Below are 18,032 nucleotides of genomic sequence, written 5' to 3'. Positions count from 1 at the left end.
GCGGAGATTTTTAAAGTTTTTACTCAATACATGAGAGGGAAACTATTCTGAACTCGAGATCATGATTTGAACAAACTTGTTAGGAGAGCACTATTGGATGTTGAACAACTTAAGGTCACCCAAGGATCATTACTAAGAAGTAATCTAAGTATATAAGTAAATTAAGAAGTTTCATTAAATCTGCATAATTGTTAAAAAGTAGTAAATGCAAAGGCTGGTGGACAATGAACAACAGACCACAAAGTGTGGTACAAGTTCCCCATAAAGTATATACATTCAGGTGAGCAAATAAAAATGTATTATGAATAACCCAAATGGTAAATGCCTTCTTTATATTTCATATTAGCTGAACACAATTTTCAGCAAATAGATAGGTTAACAAGGGCTGTTTGTAAAACATGCATGCCCCCCATATGGGCTGTCAGTTGTAGTGGCAGCCATTGTGTGAATACGTTTTTTGTCACTGTGACCTTGACCTTTGACCTAGTGACCTGAAAATCAATAGGGGTCATCTGCCAGTCATGATCAATGTATCTATGAAGTTTCATGATCCTAGGCCTAATTATTCTTGAGTAATCATCAGGAAACCATTTTAATGTTTCGAGTCACTGTGACCTTGACATTTATTCTAGTGACCTGAAAATCAATAGGGGTCATCTGCCAGTCATGATTAATGTTCCTATTAAGTTTCATGATCCTAGGCATAAGTATTTTTGAGTTATCATCTGGAAACCATTTTACTGTTTCGAGTTACTGTGACTTTGACCTTTGACCTAGTGACCTGAAAATCAATAGGGGTCATCTGCCAGTCATGATCAATGTACCTATGAAGTTTCATGATCCTAGGCGTAAGCGTTCTTGAGTTATCATCCCGAAACCATTTTACTATTTTGAGTCACTGTGACCTTGACCTTAGACCTAGTGACCTGAAAATCGATAGGGGTCATCTGCCAGTCATGGTCAATGTACCTATGAAGTTCCATGATGCTAGGCCTAAGCATTCTTGAGTTATCATCCGGAAACCATTTTACTATTTTGAGTCACAGTGACCTTGACCTTTGACCTAGTGACCTGAAAATCAATAGGGGCCATCTTCCAGTCATGATCAATGCACCTATGAAGTTTCATGATCCTAGGCCTAAGTATTCTCGAGTTATAATAAGGAAACCATCTGGTGGACGGACCGACATGTGCACAACAATATATCCCCTCTTCTTCGAAGGGGGGCATTAATATATACAATGGAGATATTATGTCACATGGTATTAAAACCAAAGTCAATGATTCTTTTGACCAGAAGATAAAGATAAAAGGTTTATGACATTAATGTCTCTGAAAACTATTTAGTCGTGGCAAAGAAATGCAGAGTGTTCAAAATAACTAATAACAAATTTGAATATATGCCATATGTTTTGTACGAACCTTTTTTACAAACTTATGCACAAGTTGATTAATGTAAATCAACTGGAATTCAAAAATTATTATGCAAAGTTTCGGTTTTGGTTAATATTTATCATGTAAGTATTACACCTGATCTTAAAGGTGAGCATACACTAATGAAATGAACCATGTTATGACTTTGCCTTCAACATACCATCAGGGTTATCTCTGCGGAGTCGTTGTATGAAAGGACCAAGGTGGGATGAGGACATGCCTGGTGATGGTGGTTGCCTGGGCAACATGGGGCTATCCATGGAGCTGCCTTCAGCAGTGTGCTCTCCCTGCCAGGGTAGGCTCAGCCCGGCTAAGAGTGATTTCAAAGTTGACTGTTCAGGCATCGGAAGAGGATATGTTGCTGAAAAGTAAACTACTTATACACGGCATACTGACATTCAAAACACAAGTTACTTAATCTGACATGACACTCGACTTGATGTCTATAGACAAAGACGGAAATCAAGAGAGGGTTAATTCTGCAATAATAATGGGTTGAGCCTAAAAGTATGTGTTGAAAAAACAAGAACATTTCACAGCTAAAAGCACATGCTAAAATGCAAGGGAGTCAAACACTTGACTTGACACAAGCAAATTCACTACATATTCTATATAGAAGACAACAAGACATAGGACAATAATTCAGCCAAAACTTGTTGCTGTAATAGCTTTTTGCTAATTCACCCCAGCTGATAGGAGTTGAAAACACACAATGTTGGAACTTTATATTATGTTGTTGAAAAACAGATATTATTCTATCAAACTTGTTGCAGAAAAAATTCTTTTCCAAACAACCATCACATATTATGGTCATTTAACTGGGTAAGTTTTAGCAAGATCAATCCAAAAGAGAAATTGAAAACACTCTAATTTAAGTAGAAAAAAACTAGACAAAGGCCCTTATTCTGCATAAAACTTTCTGCAGCCAACATTATGTATTGAAAATGATCATCTAGATACAACTTCTGACCAAGTTTGGTGAAGCTCGGATAAAAACTACTTGAATTAGAGAGCGGACACCATGCTCAATGTTTAAAATGCACTAAGTGACCCATTGACCTAGTTTTTGACCCGGCATTACCCATATTCGAACTTAACCTAGACATCATCTAGATACAACATCTGACCAAGTTTGGTGAAGATCGGATGAAAACAACTTGAATAAGGGAGCGGACCGACAAACAGACAAGCTCACTCCTATATATCCCCTAAACTTCGTTTGTGGGGGTATAATAAAATCTTTTTTTCTGAGCTTTATTTGGGACAGGCAGAGTAAAATAAAGTTTTCAACAAGCAAATTCGTTGAATTAATATCCCCTGCCATTATACTTCTGAACACAAAAGTTTTCTGGACGGATGGACAACGCCAACGTGCATCATCCTCTTATCCATATATATACTCATACCAAGTTTCAATGAAATCCGTCAAAGCACTTCCAAGATATGGCTCTGGACACACACAAAAAAAGCATTTTTTCGAGATACAAAGGGCCATACCTCCGTTATCATCAGATGGTGTCAGGGTTTTTTTTCCACTTTTTGGGAAGATAGCCCATGGCTTTGGAATTGGGAATTTTATCGGCATTTTCATGAAATTGGGAAAATAAAATCATTAGCCTTTTTTTCCACACGAAAAGTCCACTGATTAGGGAAATACTAAATTTGATTTAACTCTTATAATCATTCAAATTAAAAGAAAAAATCATATAATACTTTGTTAGATGTAATTGAATTAAAATTGAGATAAAATACACATAAGACTTCTTTCTAAAAAAAAAAAAAAAAAAAATTTTTTTTTTTTTTTTTGCAATTGCGAATTTTTTGCCACATTTTGGGAAAAAAGTATACTTTTTGGGATTGGGAAACATAGCCGAATTTTGGCTATAAAATCGGGCCAAAAAAAACCCTGGGTGTACAATACCATTTGGGGTGCATCATCCTCTTATCTATACCAAGTTTCAAGAAAATCCCCCAAAGCACTTCCAAGATATGGCTCCGGGACACAAAAGTGCCAGATGCACAGACAAACAGACGGATGGACGGGCAACGCCAAAACAATATTCCTCCGCCTATGGCGGGTTCAATGAAATCCGTCAAAGCACTTCCAAGATATGGCTCTGGACACACAGTTTTTCAACATACAAAGGGCCATAACTCCGTTATTATCCGATGGTGTACCATGCCATTTGGCGTGCATCATCCTCTTATCCATATATATACTCATACCAAGTTCCAAGGAAATCCCCCAAAGCACTTTCAAGATATGGCCCCGGACACAAAAGTGTGGACGGACGGACGGAAGGACGGAAAGACAGACGGACGGATGGACTGACAACGCCAAAACAATATCCCTCCTCCTATGGCGGGGGATAACAATGGTAAAAGAGTATAGAGTGAAGGAGGTTTACAAATGATCAATTCGGATGCATTTATTCCAGAATTGAAACTCACATAGTTACAAAAAAATAAATCATTGAGGGGAAATTGGATAGAAATCACAAAACTCTATTTTAATACATATAAACTCTTTAATTGCAGTTATCATTATGCTTTAAATATATCTAACATAATTTCTAACCATGTTTTTGGGTAGATGTTTTAAAAAGCTTCTCTTTTTATTGTGGTAAATTAGAAGTAAACACAGATGATTTCTTGTGTTATCCACTTTTTTATAATCCAAATATATTGATAGGAAATAAAAGTGTTTTCTTTTAGTCCTGGTTTGTAGCTGGAATTTCATTGTTCGGGTGATATACTAAAAAATGGAACCTTTATCTCTCTTGGTGAATTAAATACAATGTACAATTTGAACATAAATTTCATTCATTATACAGGAGTGACAAGAGCAATTGATAAATTTGTGAAAAAATATTGTATACTTGCCTATACGCAGCAAATTATCAAACCCTTACACCATTCTAAATAAAAACAAGCAAATTCGTTGAATTGATATCCCCCGCCAAACTGCTTCTGGACACAAAAGTATTATATTTGACACTCAAAAAAGCATTTTTTCAAGATACAAAGGGCCATAACTCCGTTATTATCCGATGGTGTGCAATGCCATTTGGCGTGCATCATCCTCTTATCCATATACATACCAAGTTTCAATGAAATCCGCCAAAGCACTTCAAAAATATGGCTCCAGACGGACGGACAATGCCAAAACAATATCCCTCCGCCTATGGCGAGGGATAATAATGAACAACCATCAGTTAAAGCAAAATGGTGTACAAAACTCAATACCATAATTAATGAAAAAGAATGGCATTGCTTATTTGAGCTACTCTTTTAATAACCAGTGATGTTAAGGTTCAATGGTTCCAATATAGGTTAATTCACAGGATATTGGGAAGAAAAAGTCTTTTGAATAAATTGAAAATTACTGATGACCCATAATGTTCACTTTGCAAACAAAGTGAGGAAAATTTAGAAAATTTATTCTGGGAATGTCAGATATCTAAAGCAATTATTGATGAAATGTTACCTTAACAATCTTTTTCTTTCATTAACATGACAATCTTTCCCTTTCATTAACATGACAATCTTTCTACTTGGATATTCAATTAAGTTTGCTAGAGCCGTAAATAATGTTATTTTGTTTATGAAGGTATATACTTGTACAAGTGTAAAATGAATAAATGCATTGCAAGCATAACAGGGGCAAAAAATACACTAAATATCAATATGATAACTTGAGAAAAATATCAATTTCCAAAAAAATCAAGAGATGTGTTTGTCAGAAACACAATGCCCCCTTTGAAATAAAATTTCAATATATCATTTGGCAGGTTTAGAAATTATCTCTCTTTTAAAGATTATTACTTTCCTTGGATTGTATTTTTTACTTTTGAACTTAAAGGATGACCTTGACCTTTCATCCCTTAAAATGTGCAGCTTCATGAGATACACCTGCATGACAAATATCAAGTTGCTATCTTCAATATTGCAAGGTTAAAGTTTTGGGACAGAATGACAGACAGACAGGCCAAAAACAATATACCCCTGATCATTCGATCCGGGGGCATAAAAAAGCTGTTATATGCCCAACTTTGACCTTGACCATTTATGTTTGAAGAAGTGAGTAACATGAATACTTTCTCCTCATGATGAACATTTGAGACAAGTTATCTTCAATTACATTAATAATGAGTTTACAGTCTGCACAAGCTCAGTCAGATTAACAGCTTTTACGTTTACACTTACATGTACTGAAAGTTTATATTCATTTGGTTCCAAACTGTAACATCAGATCAAGTGTATGTGTTTTGCATAGCAAGAATTGTCGGGTGCTGAAAACCACGGATAAACTAGGGATGCGAGTGAAGCTAATTTGTGTAGAGTAAGGTATTTTTAAAAATACTAATAAACAAAATTGCATTGGAGACTGATCATTGTGATTGACTGAAGAATGAGTGTCTCTTATCAAATGATTCTAACTTACATGAGAAGCTGAACATGTCTCTGCAGCACGCTGGTAGCCCTTATGGAGTCACAGTTCACATACTGGTCAAGGAAAAGGACTAGCTTTGCAGCAAAAGGTCCAATCTTTTTGATGTGCACATTACTATATGCCTGTCAAACAAATATGAATAATAATTTAATGTTCACAAAATACCTCAAATTTTGAACATAATATGGGCTAAAACTGGTGTATCATTAAACAAGAGGGCCATGATGGCCCTGTATCGATCCACTGTTTTTTTATGCGAAAAAAGCCTGCAATGCGCATGGGTTGAAATGTACTCAAGCATGTGACTTTCTCTTTCCTTCTGAAGTGTTTGTTTTCGTTTTGAAAACAGGACTTCCGGTTTCAAAAAGGAGAAATTGCTCATGATGAGCAATTTCTCCTTTTATCACAATGATGTCTACCCCACCCAGCCAATTTGTAAATAGTCCTTTACAATATTATATCTCCTCTGCAATCTCTTTCAATTTGGGGCAGTCCAAAATGTGTCGTTTGGTAAAGGGTTAACATTTATGGATAGTTAACATGTTGGTCTACCTTTCACGCTCGACATGTATGCATTTATCTCTTATAATTAAAAAGTTATTCCAAGTGTATTTTGATAAACTTTTAGTTTGAGAAGAAAATAGTATATTCATAATTAATAAACAGCAAAAACGCATAAACATGCAAAGTTCAACGACTTCCTGTGGCCATGTTTTTTGAAGAATCAAATTTTCTTGAACTGAACAACTTTTTAATGGGAGCCTTCAAGGGATAAATTTGGTCCCAGGGGCATAATTTGAACAAACTTGGTACAGAACTATAAGATGTCACTACATACCAAATTTGGTAGCCCTAGGCCCAATGGTTATGGATAGGAAGATTTTTAAAGTTTGCATAAAAGAGGCTATAATGTTCAGTTTTGTGACCCCGGGGCAGGGTAAAATTTGAGCCCAGAAGAATATTTTGAACAAATTTGGTAGAGGACTATTAGATGTCACTACATACCAAATTTAGTAGCCCTAGGCTCTATAATTATGAACAAGAAGATTTTTAAAGTTTGCACAAAATAGGCCTTATTTAAGCATATGTTCATTTTTGTGACCCCCGGGGAAGGGTCAAATTTGACCCCAGGGGCATAATTTGAAAAAACATGAAGAGAACTTTAAGATTTTAATACATACCAAATTTGGTAGAAATAGGCCCAATGGTTATGGACAATAGGATTTTTAAAGTTTGCAGAAAATAGGCCCAATATAAGCATAAGTTCAATTTTGTGACCCTGGGTAACGGTCAAATTTGATCCCTTGGGCTAAATTTGAACAAACTTGGTAGAGGACTATTAGATGTCACTACATACCATTTTGGTAGCCTTATGCCATACGGTTATGGAAAAAAGATTTTTAAAGTTTGCACAAAATTGGCCTTATTTAAGCGTATGTTCATTTTTGTGACCCCCGGGGCATGATCAAATTTGACCCAAGGGGCATAATTTGAACAAACTAAGTAAAGAACTATTAGATGTCACTACATACCGAATTTGGTAGCCCTAGGCCCTACAGTTATGGACAAGTAGATTTTTAAAGTTTGCACAAAATAGGCTTTATATAAGCATATGTTCATTTTTGTGACCCCAGGGACAGGGTCAAATTTGACCCCAGGGGCATAATTTGAACAAACAAAGTAGAGAACTATTGAATGTCACTACATACCAAATGTGGTAGCACTAGGCCCAATGGTTATGGACAAAAAGATTTTTAAAGTTTGCACAAAATAGGCTTTATATAAGCATAAGTTCAATTTATTGACCCCCGGGGCGGGGTCAAATTTGACGCCAGGGGCATAATTTGAACAAATTTGAAAGAGGTTCACCCCAGGAACATTTGTGAGAATTTTTATCAGAATTGGACTTGTTGTAGGAGAAGAAGATGTAAAAAGAAAAAGTTAACGCACGGACGCACGCACGACGAACACAGGACCATGACATAAGCCTGGCTGGCCTTTGAAATAGAGAGCGGACACGAAAAGTGTGACAGACTGACAGACGGACAGTGCGAAAAGTATATACCTGCCTTTTCTTCGAAAGGGGCCTGACAACCAAGGCCTGTGGTTTATCAAAGAGATGATAGCCAGAGTTCATCATGAATTTATGGACATAAGTCCACAGGTACATGTATGTAACGAACCCTACCATTCACAAATTAGTACAGGAAAGAAATGATTATTATATCATTTAAACAAGAGCACCGCCTTGCGGGTGCAGACCGCTCATCTATTTTCTTTTTATAGGTGAAGGGACTCTCATTTTCAATCACAAAGGAGGGAGGGGTGGAGTGAAGAATGGTGCATTGTGTGGGGGTGTGGACATTTATTACATTATCTTCCAAAAATGCCAAAAAAAGGGGAAAAAAAATCGGGAAGGGGGGGGGTGGGGGGTCGGGGGTATGGATTCTTGGGTGCGATGGTTGGACGGTATTTCAAACATAAAATAATAAAAATAAATATTTGTGTTTTTTTAACCGTTTAAAAAAACAATTGGGGGGGGGGTGAGGTGGGGGGGGGGGGGAGTATAGTGTGAGGGTGTGGTGGTTATTTGTGAGATGATCTTAAAAAAAAAAAAAAAAAAAAAAAAAAAAAAAAAAAAAAAAAAAAAATTTGGGGGGGGGGGGGGGATTCGGGTGAAGGGTTGGGGGGGGGGGATTCTTGGGTGCGATGGTTGGACGGTATTTCAAACATAAAATAAGCAAAATAAATTGTTTTGTTTTTTAACCTTTTAAAAAAAAAAAATTGGGGAGGGGGTGGGGTGGGGTGGGTATAGTGTGAGGGTGTGGTGGTTGTGAGATAATATTAAAAAAAAAAAAAAAAAAAAAAATAGGGGGGGGGGGATTCGGGGGGGGGGGGGGGGGGGGGAGGGGGGGGGGGGGGGGCACGGGCGATGGTTTGGGTGGAGTTTATTGTGGTATGTCAGGTAAGTGTTGTTTTGTCAAAGTATCAATCAAACCTAATCATAAATAAAGAAGTTATGGCAATTTTAGCAAAATTTAATAATTTGACCTTGAGAGTCAAGGTCATTCAAAGGTCAAGGTAAAATTCAACTTGCCAGGTACAGTAACCTCATGATAGCATGAAAGTATTTGAAGTTTCAAAGCAATAGCCTCGATACTTTAGAAGTAAAGTGGATCGAAACACAAAATTTAACCATATATTCAAAGTTACTAAGTCAAAAAAGGGCCATAATTCCATAAAAATGACATCCAGAGTTATGCAACTTGTCCTTTACTGTACCCTTATGATAGTTTGCGAGTGTTCCAAGTATGAAAGCAATATCTATGATACTTTAGGGGTAAAGTGGACCAAAACACAAAACTTAACCAAACTTTCAATTTTCTAAGTATAAAGGGCCCATAATTCCGTCCAAATGCCAGTCAGAGTTACATAACTTTGCCTGCACAGTCCCCTTACGATAGTAAATAAGTGTTGCAAGTATGAAAGCAATAGCTTTGATACTGTAGGAATAAAGTGGACCTAAACACAAAACATAACCAAATTTTCAATTTTCTAAGTATAAAAAGGGCACATAATTCTGTCAAAATGCCAGTCAGAGTTACATTACTTTGCCTGCACAGTCCCCTCATGATAGTTAGTAAGTGTTGCAAGTATGAAAGCAATAGCTTTGATACTTAAGGAATAAAATGGACCTAAACACAAAACTTGACCAAAATTTTCAATTTTCTAAGTATAAAAAGGGCACATAATTCTGTCAAAATGCACGCCAGAGTTATCTAACTTTGCCTGCCCAGTCCCCTCATGATAGTAAGTAAGTGTACCAAGTTTGAATGCAATAGCATTGATACTTTCTGAAAAAAGTGGACCTAAACGCAAAACTTAACCAAACTTTTCAATTTTCTAAGTATAAAAAGGGCACATAATTCAGTCAAAATGCACGCCAGAGTTATCTAACTTTGCCTGCCCAGTCCCCTCATGATAGTAAGTAAGTGTACCAAGTTTGAATGCAATAGCATTGATACTTTCTGAGAAAAGTGGACCTAAACGTAAAACTTAACCGGACGCCGACGCCGACGCAGACGCCGACGCCGACGCCAAGGCGATGACAATAGCTCATATTTTTTTTTCAAAAAATAGATGAGCTAAAAACCTTTGACAAATCAATCATTTGAGTTATAAATAATCCAAATAAAAAATCTGTACAGTAACTGTGAAAAGAACTTAAATTCTTGGTAAGGAAATATATAATATGAGAATTATAATTATATCAATTACTTCCCTTGAAAATAATTGTCTCTAACATACTCTATTTTTAGTAGCAAATAATTAAAAACCACTACCGTGACTGTAGATTCACCACTCAAAATGTGCAGCTCCATGAGATACACATGCATGCCAAATATCAAGTTGCTATGTTCAATATTGAATAATTATCTCCCTTTAAAGCTTATTAATTCCCTTGGATTTGTATTTTTGACCTTAGACCTTGAAGGATGACCATGACCTTTTACCACGACGTGTTTGTCAGAAACACAATGCCACCTACTGCGCCGCTTTGATTTATTTAACAAAACTATAAATTGGCAGGTCAGATAATTATGTCCATTTAAAGCTTATTAGTTCCCTTGGATTGGTTTTTTCGACCCCGTGACCTAGTTTCTGAGCCGGCATCACCCATATTCGAACTTGACCTAGATATTGTCTAGATACAACATCTAACCAAGTTTCGTAAAGATCGGATGAACAGTATTTGAAATAGAGAGCGGACACGAAAAGTGTGACAGACAGACTGACAGACGGACACTGCTAAAACTATATACCCCCTTTTCTTCGAAAGGGGGCATAAAAACAGGGCAAAGGCTACCAAACCGAGGTGATCTTCTGTTGGGAAATAAGACTTGTGTAATCTATAAGCTGTCATGATATTGGGCTGTATTTATGAGCATAGCTTACAAACTCTAGCACTTGTTGATGATTACATATACACATGTACACCCCAAATATAAGCAACTTTACTTAATCATTTGCCTTCCAGTGGATATTATTTTAAACAATGATGATAATGCTCTAAGTGCTGTCAACTGCCAAATACATAGCTAGAAATGGTATGAATACAATGAGCACCCAACATAAATATACTTGAAAATGTTTGGTAACTAATTTAGAGAAAATTGGCTGGAAGAAAATAAACATAAAGCACAACGATGAATATTTTCTCACCATCAAAGATAATTGAGCACCATTAGCCATCAGTTTGCACAGAGTCAGTATCTAACATTCTTTAGTTAAGCAGAACAGACATATATTTTAATGTTTCTAATAATGCTAAGTTGACATAACACCTGTCAAATATATTTTGCACACTACTGTTTGTTAACAAGTTTTGTTTAATTTCCATAGTTTTAGAATAACAAGACTAAGACAAGAAACCGTTGGAAACGGGCGATGCTCCCCAAAGTTTTTTTTTGTCACAATATTGCACTATATATTCAGATAAAAGGAAACGTCTTGAGGGCACAGTAGTTGGGGGGACAAGAATTTTTTATAGAAAATTTCAAAGGGCCATAACTCTGTGACAAATCATCCGACCAGAATCCCGCTGATAATAGCACATCTCCTCTTGGTAGTGAAGCTTCCCATAAAGTTTCATTGAATTCCGATCATAAGTTGCTGAGAAATAGCCCGAACAAGAATTTCATTATTATGTACAGTTAATGGAAAATTTCAAAGGGCCATAACTCTTTGAAAAATCATCCGACCAGATCCCGTTGATAATATGCATATCTCCCATTGGTAGTGAAGCTTCCCATAAAGTTTCATTGAATTCTGATCATTAGTTGCTGAGAAATATTCCGGACAAGAATTGCACTATATGTACAGTTAATGGAAAATTTCACAGGGCCATAACTCTGTGAAAATTCATCCGACCAGACCCCGTTGATAATATGCACATCTCCTCTTGGTAGTGAAGCTTTCCATAAAGTTTCATTGAATTCCAGTCATTTATTGCTGAGAAATAGCCCGGACAAAAATTGTGCACGGACGGATGGACGGACGCACGGACGGATGGACTGTTCATGCTTCATCAAAATTGAGTAATAATGATACTAGCAGACTAGTAATTTGGTTATTATAATATGTGACCTGCTTACCTAGTTTTTGGACACATAGGATTTAAATTTAAACTTGGCCTACATATTATCAAGATTCACATTCTGACCAAGTATGATCAAGGATGAGACATAAATGAAGCATCTAGAGTGGTCACAAGGTTTTTCTTAAATTTGACCTGGTGACCTAGTTTTTAAATGCTCATGCCAAGATATAATGATGTTGTAATAAAAAAACAATCTGACCCAGTTCATTACACCAAGGAGTCATAAATATGGCATCTGTAGTTGTTCCAAGATTTGCTATGATTCGACCTGGTGACCTAGTTTTGCAACGCATGCAACTCAGATAACAACTTGGCCACAATGTTGTTAAGATAAAAATATTGTCCAAAGTTTATCAAGATTGAATAAACAAGAGATCCATGGACCACATATATGATTAGAACAAATGCTCTGATCAAGTTTAATGCAGATTGGAATATAAATGTGATTTTTACAAAGTACGCAAGGTTTTAAAAAAGCCATATAAGGGAAACTCACCAAACCCCTGGTGGCATGTTTTTTTACAACTCAAACCATTTTCTATCTATGCCAATATATCAAAAAATATTCTGACCAAATTTCATGAACATTGGACCATAACTGTGACTTCTTTTAACAAGGCTTTATCAAAGTCATGTAAGTAAAACTTTCCCTCTCCCTGGTGACATAATAATTCAACAAACAAGAATCGTTTTCAAACTCAGGTGAGATATCGTAAGAAAAAAATGTTCTCACCAAGTTTCATGAAGTTAGGACTAAATATGTGACTAGTAGTGTGTAAACATGGTTTCATTATCGCCATACAAGGAAAACTGCCCCACCCCCTGTCAGCCATACTTTTCAACAGGCTGTATCAATTGTTGAACAGGGCTGGGATACCATTAGAACAGTGACTTCTACGGTGTAAACAAAAATTCACCCAAGCCAAAAAAAGAAAATTCCCTGCCCCCTGGCAGCCATGTTTTTTGACAAACAAGGAACATTTTCTAGCTTCCAGAAGCTATCATCAGAACAAAAGTTTTGACCAATTTTCATAAAGATTGAATTAACAATGTGACTTCTATTGTGCTAACAAGCTTCTACAAAAAGCCATAAAAGGAAACTGCCTCACCTCTAAGCAGCCATGTTGTTTGACAAACAACAACCATTTCCTGCACTAAGGCGAGCTTTCATTACAACAACTATAAATGTGACTTCTAGTTTCATTAACTTGGTCCATTTTTTGACCTCACAGGGCTCAGTTTCAAATTCTACCAAGAAATCATTGGGACACATATTCTGACACAGTTTCGTGCAGATTGGACAATTAATGTGGCCTCTGGAGTGTTAACAAGGTAAATGTTGGCGACATATTACCTATAACAAACAAAAGGCGATCACAAAAACTAATAATGTGAACGTTGTTCTCAGGTGAAACTCTTGTGTAATAATACAATTTAATTAAATATGATTTACATATAATTTATTCAAACCTGCAGCACATTAAAAAATTCTGTGAGAATATCATTAAGGGCAGCGTGTTGTTTGAAAATGGCAGGAGCTAGGAGCTGCAGGATGCTGAGAACACACTCAGACAGAGAGAGCAGGCCCTGCTGGCGGAACTGGGCAAATGAGAACTGGCTCTTCCCCTTCAGTAGAGCAGCAAGGGCAGGCAGCTGTCTGCAAACACATAGAGCAGGCATCAACTATTGTTTCATTTCATTACAAAAGCGTATTAATTCTCATCCTCACATCAAACCTGGGAATGGTACAAGCAATTCATATTCAAATGATGGTAAACAATGGTAAAAAATGTAACGGGAAATGAAATTGGTTCATCAAAAGAATATGCACACACATTGGTCAGTTAGGCAGTTGTTAATTAGGTTTGTCACAGTTCAATAAGAATTAATTTTAGCTAAGTCACTGAAATTTCACTGATTCCTGACATATGTGCTATATTTACACATATTTCTGGAAAGTCCAGCAAACAATTAAAACCTCTTAAAAAGAAATGCTGTTTAACAGAAAATGATTTTCATTCAGTTTATCTCATCTAAAACATGAGAGCTCACTAGTATTGAACTTAATGTATAATAAAGATAATAGAGTACAAGGTTTTAAAATGAAACTAGAGCTTTGTCACAGACGCGATGTATACCCCCACGTGCCGCATTGACACAGACTATTTTGCATGCTGTCTTTACAACACAAGAGAAGCTAATTTATGCGATTTTTAAGAATTATTATGCCATTATTATTTATAGCAATTTTTGACCTTTGAACTCAAAGTGTGACCTTGACCTTGGAGATATCGACATAATTCTTTCTTGTTACACACCGTCCAATGATGGTGAACAAATGATTTTAAAATCTCACAATGAACGACATAGATATGGCTTGGAAAAGCTCATTTATGGCCATTTTTTACCTTTGAACTCAAAGTGTGACCTTGACCTTGGAGATATCAACGTAATTCTTTCGGGCCACACACCATCCAATGATGGTGAACAAATGTGCCAAATGATTTTCAAATCTTATAATGAACAACATAGTTATGGCCTGGACCAGCTCATTTATGGCCATTTTTGACCTTTGAACTCAAAGTGTGACCTTGACCTTGGAGATATCTACCTAATTCTTTTGCACAACACACCGTCCAATTATGGTGAACAAATGTGCCTAATGATTTTAAAATCTCACAATGAACGACATAGTTATTGCCCAGAAAAGCTCATTTATTGCCTATTTTTACCTTTGAACTCAAAGTGTGACCTTGACCTTGGAGATATCAACGTAATTCTTTCGGGCCACACACCATCCAATGATGGTGAACAAATGTGCCAAATGATTTTCAAATCTTACAATGAACAACATAGTTATGGCCTGGACCAGCTCATTTATGGCCATTTTTGACCTTTGAACTCAAAGTGTGACCTTGACCTTGGAGATATCTACCTAATTCTTTTGCACAACACACCGTCCAATTATGGTGAACAAATGTGCCTAATGATTTTAAAATCTCACAATGAACGACATAGTTATTGCCCAGAAAAGCTCATTTATTGCCTATTTTTACCTTTGAACTCAAAGTGTGACCTTGACCTTGGAGATATCGACGTAATTTTTTTGCTTGACACACCGTCCAATTATGGTGAACAAATGTGCCCAATGATTTTAAAATCTCACAATAAATTACAAAGTTATGGCCCGGACAAGCTCATTTATGGCCATTTTTGACCTTTGAACTCAAAGTGTGACCTTGACCTTTGAGATATCAACGTATTCTTTCGCGCGACACACCGTCCAATGATGGTGAACAAATGTGCCAAATGATTTTAAAATCTCACAATAAATGACAAAGTTATGGCCCGGACAAGCTCATTTATGGCCATTTTTTTCCTATGAACTCAAAGTGTGACCTTGACCTTTGAGATATTGACGTAATTTTTTGGCGCGACACACCGTCCAATTATGTTGAACAAATGTGCCAAATGATTTTAAAATCTCACAATGAACAACTTAGTTATGGCCAGGACAAGCTTTCGGGACAGACCGACAGACAGACCGACAAAGTGACTCCTATATAGCCCCCATTACCAATGGTAATGGGGGCTATATAATATAATTATATAATTATCTTAGTATTTTTTAAGTGAATCATTTATCCAACAAAGTTAAATAAAAACGAAAACAAAAGACTTTTTGGAGTTAATAATTAAAGCACTCAAAATGCTACCTTCATTATCATTATAGTCTAACAAGAGTGCCAACATGTCACAGAGTATGTCTGTTTAAATGTCTGGGTAGCATTGATCTGTAAAGGATATACATATTTGTAGTACAAATAAGGGCAGTAAAACAATGGAGGACAAAAGGAACTTGGCAATTCCATAAAACTAGATCTTCAAAATTAAAAAAGTTATTCTAATATATGACAAGTGTTGTTTTTTTATTAAATAAAATACAGATACATTGAAAATGCAGTGTTCTTTTCAGATGTCAATGGAACATTGTGTTTGGTTCAAGTTCCATATGTCCTGAAGTTTGATCCTTTGTTAGTCAAAGTTCAGCTATGTTACTACATATGCTGAAGTTTGATCCTTGGTTTGTCCAAGTTTTGCTATGTTACTACATGTCCACAAGTTTGATCCTTGGTTGGTCCAAGTTTTACTATGTTACTATATGTCCACAAGTTTGATCCTTGGTTTGTCCAAGTTCTGCTAAGTTACTACATGTCCTGAAGTTCAATCCTTGGTTTGTCCAAGTTCTGCTATGTTACAGCATGTCCAGAAGTTTGATCCTTGGTTGGTCCAAGTTATACTATGTTACTACATGTCCTGAAGTTTGATTCTTGGTTGGTCCAAGATCAGCTAAAAGTATGTTACTACATTTCCTGAAGTTTGATTCTTGGTTGGTCCAAGTTCAGCTAAAAGTATGTTACTACATTTCCTGACATTTGATCCTTGGTTGGTCCAAGTTCTGCTATGTTACTACATGTCCAGAAGTTTGATCCTTGGTTGGTCAAAGCTATGCTATGTTACTACATGTCCTTAAGTTTCATTCTTGGTTGGTCCAAGTTCCGCTATCTAACAACATGTCCTGAAGTTTGATTCTTGTTTGGTCCATGTTCCGCTATGTTACTACATGTCCTGAAGTTTGATCCTTGGTTTGCCCAAATTCCACTATTTTGATTCATGTCCATAAGTTTGATCCTTGGTTAGTCAATATTCAGCTATGCTACTACAATGTCCTGAAGTTAGATCCTTGTTTGGTAAAAGTTCCACTATGTTACTACATGGCCTGAAGTTTGATCATTGGTTTTCTGAGTTCCGCTATGTTCGCTATGTTACTACATGTCCAAAAGTTGGTCCAAGTTCAGCTATATTACTACATGTCTTGAGGTTTGGTTCTTGGTTGGTCCAAGTTCAGCTATGTTACTACATGTCCTGAAGTTGGATTCTTGGTTGGTCCAAGTTCTGCTATGTTACTACATGTCCTGAAGTTTGATTCTTGTTTGGTCCAAGTTCTGCTATGTTACTACATGTCCTGAAGTTTGATTCTTGGTTGGTCCAAATTCTGCTATGTTACTACATGTCCTGAAGTTTGATCCTTGGTTGGTCCAAGTTATGCTATGTTACTACATGTCCTGAAGTTAGATTCTTGGTTGGTCCAAGTTCTGCTATCTAACAACATGTCCTGAAGTTTGATTCTTGTTTAGTCCAAGTTCCTCTATGTTAATACATGTACACAAGTTTAATCATTGTTTGGTCCAAGTTCCGCTTTGTTACTACATGTCCTGAGATTTGATCCTTGGTTGGTCCAAGTTCCACTATTTTACTTCATGTCCATAAGTTTGATCCTTTGTTAGTCAAAGTTTAGCTATGTTACTACATTTCCTGAAGTTTGATGCCTTGTTTGGTCCAAGTTCCATTATGTTACTACATGTCCTGAAGTTTGATCCTTGGTTGGTCTAAGTTCTGCTATGTTACTACGTGTCCTGAAGTTTGATCATTGGTTGGTCCAAGTTCAGCTATGTTACTACATGTCCAGAAGTTTGATCCAAGTTCCGCTATGTTACAATATGTATTGAAGTTAAATTCTTGGTTGGTCCAAGCTCAGCTATTTGACTACATGTCCTGAAGTTTGATCCTTGGTTGGTCAAAGTTCCCTTGTTACTACATGTCCTGAAGTTTGATTCTTTGTTGGTCCAAGGTCTGCTATGTTACTACTTGTCCACAAGTTTGATCCTTGGTTGGTCCAAGTTTTACTTTGTAACTACTATGTCCACAAGTTTGATCCTTGGTTGGTCCAAGTTATACTATGCTACTACATGTCCTGAAGTTTGATCATTGGTTGGTCCAAGTCATACTATGCTACTACATGTCCACAAGTTTGATCCTTGGTTGGTCCAAGTTCCACTATGTTACTACATGTCCACAAGTTTGATCTTTGGTTGGTCCAAGTTCCACTATGTTACTACATGTTCACAAGTTTGATCCTTGGGA

At 36.6% G+C, this 18,032-nt stretch overlaps 2 protein-coding genes across 3 annotated transcripts in view; one reads left to right on the top strand and one right to left on the bottom strand.

Annotated features, from left to right (window-relative positions):
• LOC127868416 (putative proline-rich protein 21) overlaps nucleotides 1-18,032 on the top strand; it is a 408,141-nt gene that overhangs the window by 75,446 nt on the left and 314,663 nt on the right. The gene's annotated exons all lie outside the window — the stretch shown is intronic.
• The window catches only part of LOC127868397 (integrator complex subunit 1-like), a 200,146-nt gene continuing 183,752 nt past the window's right edge, over nucleotides 1,639-18,032 (bottom strand). The window contains exons 39-41 of the mRNA XM_052410148.1: nucleotides 13,518-13,704; nucleotides 5,879-6,009; nucleotides 1,639-1,795 (exon numbers count right to left, since the gene is read on the bottom strand). Of these exons, the coding sequence (XP_052266108.1) occupies nucleotides 1,771-1,795; nucleotides 5,879-6,009; nucleotides 13,518-13,704 (343 nt within the window). The 3' untranslated portion in view covers nucleotides 1,639-1,770. The remainder of the gene's footprint in view (nucleotides 1,796-5,878; nucleotides 6,010-13,517; nucleotides 13,705-18,032) is intronic.

Source organism: Dreissena polymorpha, chromosome 2, assembly GCF_020536995.1.
Source record: "Dreissena polymorpha isolate Duluth1 chromosome 2, UMN_Dpol_1.0, whole genome shotgun sequence".
Lineage (NCBI taxonomy): Eukaryota > Metazoa > Mollusca > Bivalvia > Myida > Dreissenidae > Dreissena > Dreissena polymorpha.
The sequence above is the reverse complement of the archived record's forward strand: the minus strand, read 5'-3'. Positions and strand labels throughout refer to the sequence as shown.